We start from the raw sequence: 12,797 nt of genomic DNA on the forward strand, positions 1-12,797 counted from the left end.
TTAGGTTGTGTATATTTTGTGTGAAGTGAGTCCAGCGTGGAGAGGTGGCGTGCCTCAGATGCCAGGGGAGCTATGCAAGCTTGCTGTGGAAAGCATGCTTCCCGTCTGTCAGGGCTTCCTGATAGGAGACCTGGTGACACAGTAGCCTTTCGGCAGAGCTCCTTGGGATGGGTAGGAAGTGCTGCTGCAGGTTTTGTCTGGGGGATATCTGAGCCATTTCTCTGTGGACAGCTGTGTTTCAAAGTCCGGGCAGGTTGTTGTTGAATTTTGCATGGGCTGCCAGGGTGAGTGTTTTCATTTCGATTTGTTTATAATCTTGCTTTTCTTCTTCCTAAGTCACCATGACTTTCTGGAAGTTTCACAGGACTCGTTCATGATATATTATCTAAAGTAGGATTCAGAGGATTTAGCCTAATATATTTGTAATTCAGCTTTTCTTTTTCTTTCTTTCTGCAGATTTTGTGGAAGTATAATACTTTGTCATTATGAGATGTCGTCTCTCGGTGCCTCCTTTGTGCAAATTAAATTTGATGACTTGCAGTTTTTTGAAAACTGCGGTGGAGGAAGTTTTGGGAGTGTTTATCGAGCCAAATGGATATCACAGGACAAGGAGGTGGCTGTAAAGAAGCTCCTCAAAATAGAGAAAGAGGTAAGGTCTTTTCCAGCTGACAGAAACAGTCACGATACCGTTTATGTAAGCTTTTTCAACCTCGAGTTAGCGGGTCACAGGGCTGCAAGGGACCTAGCAAGGCCTTTGGGTCTGATCCACGAGGCTGTTTCCCAATTTCCATTCTGGGAGCCCCATAAATAGAAATTATTGCAGCGTGTGCTTTAGGGTTGAGTTCTACTAGGGGTCAGCTGAAGTAAGAGGATTTCTTTCCAGAGTGTGAAAGACCAAATGTTCTCTGAGCTCTCCTGGAGGCAGAGGTGAGATTTCAGACCTTCCCAGGGTTCAAGCTTTTCTCTTCCCTGGGCAGCCAAGAGGGGTCAGTAAAGAGTAATGTGTAAAGTTTTTAATACCCTTTCCATTTTCTCTGCTTGAACTTCTGGTCGTAAGCAGTTGTCTTTTAAAAGATAAAAGACACTATTTTTTTTTAACTGAAATATGCAGTACCTGTTTCTTGGATTTCACTCTACTTAAGGCTAACAGTGATGGGCTTTGTATTATATAGAATTGATAGGTGCCAGACAGAGAGCTGTCCTCCTAGTAAAATCAGAAAAGGGTCTTGGCTTTCAGAGCCTGGGATTTGTGCTGGTCCTAGATGAGCTCAGAGCTCTTAGAACTGTCATCCTTCTCAGGAATGAGATATAACATGGTTGTCACATTCAGTTTGGTATCATGAGAATAAAAGTAATTGCAGAGCTGACCGGCAGGGACTCAGCAGCATTGATAACTTCAGTAGCGACCCTCTGGAGCTGGTTTTGGTCATTTCTGTTTACGTCCTGTTTTGGCTAATTATTGTTCAATATCTTTTTAAAGTGAACTTTCCCATAAATATCCTTTAATCTCCCTAAATGATTTCATTTTTTTCATTAACTGCTGCCAGTGAACCATAGCAATTGATTAGAGAAGGAAACCCAAATGGTAGCACTTTGTAAATTTCCTCCCAGCGGTGCTGTGTAATTGTGTGATCACCAGCTGTGTTTCCAATTGTTGAAGCCAGGTTAGAAGGACTGAGAGATCTCTGCCTTGGGGCATCTATAGGTTTTTGGAAGACATTAAGAAAGGAGAGCTTTTAAAGCCCATCCGTACACAAAACAGAAAGGTACTGGGTATAAGTCACTTTCCCTTTCCCCCATTTCTCGATCAACAAAAATTTTTAATAGTAGCCAAGTAATAAATCCATGTCTTACCTTGGACCGAACCTAGCCCTTTTAGCTGATCAATTCATTAAGTCCTTTATAGGAAGCATTATTGTCCCCATTTTATAGATTGGGAAATAGAGCTTTGAGAAATGTTTTAAGCTGCCCCAGGAGGGGCAAATGAAATCCAGGAGGCTAGAACCCCCTGTTCTTTAGTTTTTAACTCTGAAACCTCTAATTGATCAGGTACGAAGAGAAAACTAAACCTGCTGCATCCATTTATAGTCAGTTATTTATATATATGCTAATATTTTGGCTTTAGATTGTACAACTTTAGTAAAAGGAACATGTTCTTATATGATTGTTCAATGTGAGAAAGATTTTATGACATGAAACAGATTTTGATAGGAAAATATTAGTTGTAACCCATTCACTCCACTCCCCCCTCCCCAAGGATACCTGCATAATTTTCTTCTATTCTTGGGAGAGCCAGGAAAATGACATAGGAAAGTGCAGGAGTGAAAGCAGGAATTGGAAACTGCCAAATCCTGCTTTCGTGCAGGTATTTAACATGAATGTAGATAATTCAGAAATTGAGTTGATTCCAGTAAACTGTAAGAGCATAACTCATAAATCTATAAGTAGGAAAAACAAAACCTCCACTTTTGCTTTGGGGCTTAGTCAGTGATTATGAGTGATAAAGACACACAGTAAATTATGGCAAAGAACCCCTATTTGTACTGGAACAACATGAGTTTAAGACGTAAAAAGTTATGGCGAGGAGTTGACAGTTACTAGCAAGGAAATATGCATTTCTTATGTAAATAATTGTTATGCTTTATGAAATGTGTGTTGGCTTCTGGCTAGGTGTTTTCTAAGTGATGAGATAAAGGTAATAAGCCCTGGATTTTTTCCAAATTTATAGATCCAGTTCCATGTCACTTGGTTGTTTTTTGCCAATGAGTTTTAGAAGCAATGGAACACTTAATAAAATGTTCGCAGCTCATTTCATGTGACGCTTTAAGAATGACTTAATATTAGACTAAATATATGTTCTATAAACTTAGCAAAATGTGGAGAAAATGTATACCAAACTCTAACTTTGTTGATGTGAGAGGAGAAAGGAAGACTATTTATTTTCACTTTATTTGCAGACCTCTAGTGTAGTGAGTATGTACTACTTTTCTCTGTTTTAGTGGGTATAATACTACTTTATTTAAAAACAAAAAAGAAAGACTGTATTTACTTAAAATCTCTGTAGCTCTTTAAAACTTTATTTAAAAAAATTTTTAAACCTAGAGAACAATTAAAAGAATACTACCATGAACTCTAGTACATTATATTCTTCCCCTAGACTCACCATTTAGTAATGTTTTACATTTCTTTTTCTCTCTATATTATTGATTTATATGTATTCATATATATTATATGATTTTTGCTGAACCATGAGAGTACATTACAGATGCCATGTACCTTTATCCCTAAATACTTCAGCGTCTCCCAAAACACAACCACAGTACAATTAACAAATTCAAAAAATGTAACAATGATAACAATAATGTTACTTGTTATACAGTCTATATTCACATTTTGCCAACTTTTGCAATGCGAGCTTTTGATGGCAATTTTTCCAACCCAGGATCCAATCCAGGATCATATATTGCATGTAATCGACATGTCTGTTTAGCCCGGCTTAATCTGGAGCAGTTTCTCTGCCTTTCTCTGTCTTTTAACATGTAGACATTTTGGAAAAGTATAGGATAAGTGTTTTGTATGATGTCCTTCATTTGGGGTTTATGTGATTTCCTCCCCAGCCCCCAGCCTAGTCAGAGTTTATGTAGTTTTGGCAGGAAAACTACATAGGTCATGTGTCCTTGGTGTGTCTTAATGGGTGTCTTGTGATGTTGATTAGTCTCATTATTGATGATGTTAGTTTTGAACGCCTAGTTAAGAGGGGTTTACCCAATTTCTCCACAGTACAAGAAAATACCTATTTTTCCTTTGTAATTAATAATTAAGCTATTGGTAGATACTTTGAAGCTAAGTAAATACCTTTCCTCAGCAAACATTTACTAATGTTTTTAGCATCTATTGATGATTCTTGTTTGGATCAAATAGTACTGTGACAGTTTACTGTGCAGAAAGTAAAAAGTTCTAGCATAAGTGAGTTTGCCCTTCTTATTTTTTCCTTTCTTCCTTTATTCAACCATTCATTCATGTATTTATTGTTTGATTGTATATTTAAAGACTTTTTGGAATTCAGAATGTTATAATCCATTAGTGTTATTCATTTTCATGCTTAAATTATCCCAAATTTAGCAAGTAAGAGCTCTTTCCAGCTGGCTCTTGTGTCCTTTTGGTATGTCGCCATCATTTTTTGATGATTTTCTTACTTCAGGCACAAAAAGATGTACTACGCTCATCTAGTTCCTGTCTCATGCCTGGAGTCAGCCATGTTTTGGAGAAGCCCTGAGTCAATATACCTGATTTTGGAGTATATTATTTAGGAACCAAGATTTGGGTACTAGGCTTGTTTACTTTAGACTTTTTTAAAAGAACATTGTCTTTTTGACAGAAATTATGGTTATAGAGAAATTTTATTCATGAAAGCATTTAATTTGAAATGTAAACTCATGGCTCTGGTTAGCTAGCATCTGTGATACACTGCTATTAGGAATGTAAATTGGTAAACCTTTTTGGAGAAGAGTTTAGCAAAATGTATCAAGAATCTTAAAATGTTTACTTCTTTGGGCCAGGAATCTTACTCTGGGACTTAACAATCAGAGATGTGCAGAAAGATGGATATAATTATAGGATTCTTCTCAGATATGTAACAAGGAAGAATTGGAAGTTACAAATTATGTTGCAGCTATATAATTGATTTATCTTCCATTTGGAAGAACATTTAGGAAGCATGGAAAATGCTCATTGTATAGTGCTAAGTGGTGAAAAGAAGTTACAAAACATTATATACAATATGATCCCAGGTATAGGTTTTGTGTCTGCATGGTGCTTTTATTTTTCTTATACGGTACCTTGTTTTTGGTATTTTCCTATGATGATTTTACATTTCTTTTCTCCACAACATTTTATTGTGAAAAATTTCAAACATAAAGAAAAGGTGAAAAGGTTTTGTAGTAAATATTTGCATACCTACCATCTAGTGCCTATCATTAATATAAATACTTGCATTATAAGATGTGTATGCAGCTATCTACCCTTCCATTTATTAATTCATTTTGATACATTTCAAGTAAGTTACAGGCATCAGCGTGCTCCTTAAACGCTTCATCGTGTATATTTTTACTAGAGTTCAGTATGTGTTTGCAGTTTTGTTTTCTTCTGGGGTAAAATTTATCTCAAGTTTTGAGAAATGTAAATACCACATGACCCACATGTTTACTTTTATAATCAGAAAAATTCAATTTAAAAAAAGTATAGCTGTGACAATCTATGTCACTTTCTTTTTTTTTCTTTTCCTTTTTTTTGATACTCACTCTTTTGCCCAGGCTGGAGTGCAGTGGTGTGATCTCAGCTCACTGCACCCTTTGCCTCCTGGGTTCAAGCGATTCTCCTGCCTCAGCCTCCTGAGTAGCTGGGACTACAGGCATGTGCCACCACGCCTGGGTAATTTTTTGTAGTTTAGTAGAAACAGGGTTTCACTGTGTTAGCCAGGATGGTCTCAATCTCCTGACCTCGTGATCCACCCACCTCGGCCTCCCAAAGTGCTGGGATTACAGGCGTGAGCCACCACACCCGGCCAATCTAGTGAATTGAGTTTTGTAAACCTCCTTAGCATATCACACAACACTAATTTTCCACTCTCAATATGTGGCTGTAGAGTGTTTAATGTTTGCTTTCATATCGCTTTTCCATAGTAGTGCAAGACCTCAGTTTAGCTTGTTTACATTATTTGCAGATTTACTTACAGTGTACTATTTATTTCTGTTTTAAAAAGTGTTTGCAATAGGAGAAAATCATATGATCTTAAGCATATACACCAAAGGTAAGAAAGGAAGCCACTATTGTATCTTTTTGATGAATTCCAGATGAGCTGGGATCAAATTGAACTGCTTAGGCAGAAATTTAAGGGACGAGTAGAAGTGGTGCAGAAAGACATTGTGACTGCAATGTCCTATTTACAGCTACTGCCCAGAGGAGAACACTCCCATCACGACAAAGAGTTCATCAACTTGAATGTTAACTTTTGAAAACAATTAATTGGCCTGGCGCAGTGGCTCACGCCTGTAATCCCAACAATTTGGGAGGCTGAGGCGGGCAGATCACGAGGTCAAGAGATCGAAACCCCGTCTCTACTAAAAATACAAAAATTAGCCAGGCGTGGTGGCGGGCGCCTGTAGTTCCAGCTACTCGGGAGGCTGAGGCAGGAGAATTGCATGAACTCGGGAAGCAGAGGTTGTAGTTGAGCCGAGATGGTGCCAGTGCACTCCAGCCTGGGCTACAGAGTGAGACTCCATCTCAAAAACAAAACAAAAACAGAACACAATCACAGCAACTTAATTGTACTCTTGTGTATATTTGATAATAAATTGAACAAGATATGTCTGTACATCGTATTTTTTTTTTCTGTCTGGAAGAGATGGGAACTTGACAGCTTTTATGTTAACTTGAAATCTGTTGATATTCAATTGAATCAAAAGGAAGCAGAATCCTTAAGAGGTAATATACAGGGCCTTTTCTTCATCTGTCTTGGCTTTTGTAAGACACCACTACTCTTATTTAAAAAAAAAAAAAAGCATCCTACCAAATTTCACTGCTTTAGAAATGTTGGAAGCCAGATAAATTCAAGTTTCAAATTTATTCCACATTATAAATATTTATAGATAAGGAGAGAAGATCACCATGTCAAACTGGTTATAATAACAGGAACTATCAATGATTTTTATATAAAGGGGAAAATGTCTGTGTGAAATAGGAAGTATAATCTTGAAATTGACAGAGAACCAAGAGCAAAAAATAAAAAGCTTTTATTATACTCAGTTAATCAATATGATATTGTTTGGTGATTTATGGAAGGCTAGTTAAATGTTATCACTTTATTAGCTCATAGGAGGGAGACCCTTCTTCTTTTCTATGCAGTTCTGTTGCTTTTTATTAATAAATTCTTTAAATTTGTTTTAATTGTAAGTGCTATTTTAAATATTTCCCCCTGCCCCAAACACAATAAAGAAGAATAATGCCACATTTACTTTCTTTGTAAATCCTCTCAATATTTAAGTATATCGATGGGACCAATACAAATAAAAATTAAGTATCTTAGATATTTGACAACTACTATTGAGTTCTGGCATAGTTTCTGTAATAACTTGTCCAAAGCGGTGCTCAAGAGTGGCCACTGGTATTTTTAAGCATGGAGAGAGCTTTCTTAACTATACCAGAGCTAACATTTTAAGTTGGTACAAGTTGAGCATCCCTAATATGAAAATCTGAAATTCAAAAAGCTCCAAAATCTCAAACATTTTGAGTGCTGATGTGACACCACAAATGGAAAATTTCACACCTGACCTCATGTGACAGGTTGCAGTCAAAACTTTGTTTCATGCCCAGCATTATTTAAAGTATTGTATAAAATTACCTCCAGGTATAAGATATAGATGAAACATAAACTGATTTCATGTTTAGCCTTGGGTCCCATCCCCAAGATAGCTCATTGTATATATGCAAATATTCCAAAATCTGATAAAATCCAAATGCTTCTGGTCCCAGCCATTTTGGAAAAGAGATACTCAGCCTGTACTTTCAAATGTACCCTTTTATGGCTGAAGAATATTGGTTATAGCATCTCCACATGCCTAGTCTCTTCCCCTTCACTCAGGAGTCCCTTTGTGAGTTATTAAAATAAATAAATCTCATATGAAATTTTTCTCTCCCCAATAAGAATTTACTCATTCTGGATTTTATCCTTAGGTCAGTGGTTCTCAAAGTGTGGTCCCTGGACCAGCAGCATTAAGCATCACCTGGGAATTTGTTAGAAATACAAATTCTCAGGCCTCACCCCACACCAAATGAGTCAGAAACTGGGAGGTAGCGCCCAGCAATCTGTGTTTTAACCAGCTTTCTAGTTGTTTCTGATGTCCCCTAGAGTTTGAGAACCACTACTTATATTGTACCTAGCCAATCATATGCTAAATATAGACAGTATAACTTCAGTTTGGAATTTTGGGTACCTTGTCAAAAGGTGGCAGAGAGATTTTTGCTCTTAGAGGCCTTTAGGCTCTTAACTTCACCCATTGTAGATAACCACCTATGTACATAATAAACTAAAGGCTGACTTAGGAATGGCAAATGTACATGAAACCTCAGGCCAATACTTTCAAATTCCAGCCCCTTCTCATACGGGTGCTAATCTGACTTTCCAACCTTTTTTTTTTTTTTTTCCTTCCTTCCTTCCTTCCGTTGTTTTTGTTTGTTTGTTTTGTGTTTTGTGTTTTTTGTGTGTGTTTTTTTCTTGTTGTTTTTTTGAGACAGGGTCTCCCTCTGTCCCCCAGGCCGGAGTACAGTGAGCTCACTCTAGCCTCGAACTCCTGGGCTCAAGCCATCCTCCCAGCTTAGTCTCCCAAGTGGCTGAGATTACAGGTGCAAGCCCTCTCACTCAGCTGTTTTATTTTGTCTTTTTTTATTTTCTGACATGATCTCTCCACTCCTGTCCAACTGTTCTGCATTACTTTTTAAATTTTTGTAGCCTTGTTTACATTCTTTCCTTCACTCGTAATACCTTTGTCTTCCCTGTCTGGGCAGATCCTACCCATTCTTCAGCTATAATTATTTCCTTCTCTATGAAGCATTCTCAGTCATACAAACATTTTCTCTTTCTCTTCTGAATTTATACCACGTAATACCCATAGTATTAATTTGACTGATGGTTAAAACTGCCTGTGACTCTGCATTCCAGTGAGAAATTGCCACCTAAGTTTTCATGTGAACATGCTATGTCTTCTCATCTGAAAAGCAGGGCTAATGATAGTACCCACATCATAGAGTTGTTGAGAGGATTGAATGAGATCATACATGTGAAATGTATGTAGAAGAGTGCTTGACTCGTATGAAGACTTGGATAACTGTTAACGATCACTCACATCTTCACAATTGTACCCCACAGTCAGAACAGCAGCTAGATGTCATCTTTTGTGAAAATGTTAATTAGTTGATATCTAGGCCTCATGCTGAGAAGGGATCAGATGCCACCAATACAATTAGCAGCAAAGACAGCCTGGCAAGGCTCAGTGTGAATACAATGGGCAAGCGCATGTGTAATACATTTGATGTCCTGTCGTGAGCTTTCTGAGGGCAGGACTGTCTTTGTAGCTGATGCTGTCACTAGACTAGTCATCATCACTCTACCTAGTACTGCTACCACTGTGAGCCTGAATTTGGTGAAGGGCTTTACACCATTGCCCTCTTCTTCACAGTCACTTTATAAGACTATTATCTGCATTTCATGGAAACTAAGGCTCAGGGAAGTTAAGCAGCCTGCCTAATATATAAACAGCATCGTTCACGTGGGTCTTCCTTGCCAGCCTCACAACACCTGCCATTGTGCTTTGCTCCCAGTGAACACTGAAGTATTTGTTCCTTGATACCTGGTATTGTGTCGCAGTGGACATCCCTCTCATTTTTGTTCATCTAGGAAATGTATCTCGTATTGACATACCTACATTTTCTTCATTTACTCTGCTTTGAGCTGTGAAGAGGGCAGAACTCATGTGTCTTTACCGTGTCACTGTAAGTACAGTAACACACTTGCATTCACCTACATAGTAACAAACTCTTAGGTATTGCCCTTGCTCTAGAGTTCCTGATGTCTGGTTTTTATAAATGCCCTTGCTTCTGTGCCTTTTAGACTGGCATGCCATTTCTGCTTAAGGAATTTTAAACATGTCACTGTGCAGTGCTTTAACATTGGGCTACATATATAAATCATCATTTTGAATTAGAGAGTAAGCAATTTAAAATAATGGATCATTTTATTTGAGAATTAACATAGTCATCATCCAGAAGTATATGTTGAACAGCCATCCATCACTCTGCTCTTTTCTACCAGACATTTCTGTTACTGGGAGCTTGTAATCTAAGACACTCCAAGGTGAAGTGCTATAAAGGTGATAGAGGAAATTGGACACATGTTGAGCAAATAAATGTATTAAATGAGTAACATGTATTACTGATATGTCTGAAGATAACTCAAACCTTAGGAGAGAGGTCAATGAGGAAGAGCCACCAGAAAGGCTTCTCCTAGGACCGAGAGGAGTTTGGAAAATTACCTGAATTATAAATAATGTTCCTACCATGTTATGTGAAATGTAGTTACATTAAGACAAACACCACTGATTTTTTTTAGATAATTAGTGTGACCATGCAAGCCAAAGCCCCTAATCCTGCTTATTTTTGCTACTTAGTCTTTTAAAATTTTAAAAATCCTTTCAAAGCTTTGTTAGATAATATATTTACCTGTATATGGAGATTATTTTCAGTTTGCCTTATGAGAAACATTCCAACTGTTATTTCACCTTTTCATTAAAGTATTATTGATCTCAGCATATTGAGCAATAAACATTTCAGTTAGTTAATATTTGTTCTATAGCCATGCTGAAAATATTATGCTGAAGTAAAACCAATTAACGTATTTCAGTAAAAATGTTACAGCCTGAGTAGCTGATGTTATACAAAGCTAGGCTCTTGCTATTAGAAGAAAAATAGTATATAGCATGAATTCAATTCCTGAGAAACTCAAAGCCTAATATAGAGAATTGAGAAATTGAAAAATTGGAGGAGAGAAAAAGCAGCCCGTAAGTATTTCTTTCAGATAGTTTCAAAATTGATGACTGGCTCTTAGTCTTCAAAAATAGAATTATCTCACTTGAATATTTAAAAAGTACCTAGAATTTTCTTCTGTGTTCTGTAGTGAAGATGGGAAGTCACTGACATGAAACTACCCAAGAATAGAGGCCATGTTATCAATTTTTTTCACTGATGCTTGACTCATATTCCTGGTTAGGACATCCAGTTTCTGTTTGAACACTGCCATTGGTGACATATGAGATGCAGTCTGCTCTAGTTTGGAACAGCTTCTTAGAAAGTCCTTTATAATGTAACTGCCAGCCATTGTTCCTCGTCCCTGCCTCCAGGGCCATATACAACAAATCTTACCTTCTTCCATGTATCAGCTTCTAGAGGATGGCATCTGTACCTTATTGATCTTTGTACTTTCTGGACTCTACACAGTACCTGGTCCACAATAAGCAGTCAATAATGGATAGGATATAAATGAAAAGAATAATAAACATAATGATCACATCTCAACTTTCTCTTCTTTGTAAGATTTACAGAAAGGTTTCACTGTTGAATCTTCAGAAAAGAATACAGCTTGCCATTCCTACCCTACTTTATAGCCTTTTCTTCTCCATGTTTGGCTGATTTTTTGAGTTCTTAATAAATTACTTTGTCTTTGAATGAAAGGTTCTGTTCTATAGCAGCTAGAAACTGCTGGCCCTGGTTCTTATCTGGTTTGTTTTTGAACATATTTCCCAAAAAGGAATCCAAGATGCTTTTTCTTAGCCCTGCTAATATCAGATGTTCACTGATTCATGACCTGAGAAAAATTAAGGTGTCCTAAATGAAATGAGACTGCCAGAATTTTAATGACTTGAAAATATGACTCTTATCCCTGATACTGTTCTTCAAGAAAATAATGCTTGGCAGAATCAGGTGCATTGGAGAAGCAGCACTGGTAAGTATGAAAATGTTTGTTAAAGAGGGAGGAGACTGTATGGCAGCTCTGCTTTCCAGAGATTGTATTCAGCAAGTAATGTACAAAATCAGCTGATCTCACGACATTTTAAAAACATGCCAAGCATTGCTTCCTTTAGTTGGAAACTGAATTGCTTCCATTATTGGAACATAGAATCTACCTTAAGAAACATATACTCATAGGCGGGCAGATCACCTGAGGTCAGGAGTTCGAGACCAGCCTGGCCAACATGTTGAAACCCCGTCTCTACTAAAATACAAAAATTAGCTGGTGCCTGTAATCCCAGATACTCGGGAGGCTGAGGGAGGAGAATCGCTTGAACCCAGGAATTAGAGGTTGCAGTGAGCTGAGATCGCATCATTGCAATCTAGCCTGGGCAGCAAGAGCAAAACTCCATCTCAAAAAGAAAAAAAAGAATATAAAAAGAAATATATACTCATTTTTATTTTAATCACTTGGTGGGTATTTTAAAATATAATACAAAGCTTAGTGAGCATCCACTGCTGAACAAATCTTTAAAGTTGTGAAAGTGAGGGACTTTTTCTCCCTAAAACCTCAGGATGTCTTCTTAACTACACAGTAAAGCCTAGGCCTCTAAGTGTGGCTTGCATTCTTCCATGGGAAAAACCTTATGTGCAAAGAAGCCTGGGGATTGCAGTAAGGCCAGGACACCTCTCTCAGACCAGTGAGGCTCTGGGGGAAATCCTGATTCTGGATATACTGACTTCAAGTGTTGGCCAGACCAAGAGCAGATTTTAGGAAGAGATCAAATTAATTAATATTAAATGGACTTGGGAGTATGGAGTGTTAAAAAGTTATACTCTGGCCTTGTTTCAAAAAGGATTTAAGATTATTAGCAGATAAAATAAGCATGTTTTGAAGTTCCAGGAAGGCCCTCTGTGTCTCCGAAATCTCTCTCACCTAAATGTAAAGTGAGGAAATAGAAGAAAATTAACATTTCTTTAGTTTCTGTTATTTACAGCTACTATTCTAAGCACTTTACATAGATTCTCTATTCAAGCCTACTGCTAACACCTCAAATTTTATCTTGTAACTTTATTCTTTAAGGCTGTTTCCCATAATAGAACTGCAGATACCACTGAAAGAGGTAACTCTACATGTGAATAATACCTTGAAGTACAAAACATACCTGATTTATTTCCTGAGCACATATTTTTCTAGGTGGGGAGGTGCATACTTGACACTAGGAAACTGTGACCTGAAC

The 12,797-nt window shown here is 37.4% G+C and overlaps 1 protein-coding gene across 4 annotated transcripts in view; it reads left to right on the top strand.

Annotated features, from left to right (window-relative positions):
* Positions 1-12,797, top strand: part of MAP3K20 (mitogen-activated protein kinase kinase kinase 20) — a 204,406-nt gene that overhangs the window by 14,849 nt on the left and 176,760 nt on the right. For all 4 annotated transcript variants that reach the window (XM_063644683.1, XM_055289760.2, XM_063644684.1 and 1 more), the window contains exon 2: positions 457-649. In XM_063644683.1, coding sequence (XP_063500753.1) covers positions 457-649 — 193 coding nt within the window. The remainder of the gene's footprint in view (positions 1-456; positions 650-12,797) is intronic.

This window comes from Symphalangus syndactylus, chromosome 8 (assembly GCF_028878055.3).
Source record: "Symphalangus syndactylus isolate Jambi chromosome 8, NHGRI_mSymSyn1-v2.1_pri, whole genome shotgun sequence".
Classification (NCBI taxonomy): Eukaryota; Metazoa; Chordata; class Mammalia; order Primates; family Hylobatidae; genus Symphalangus; species Symphalangus syndactylus.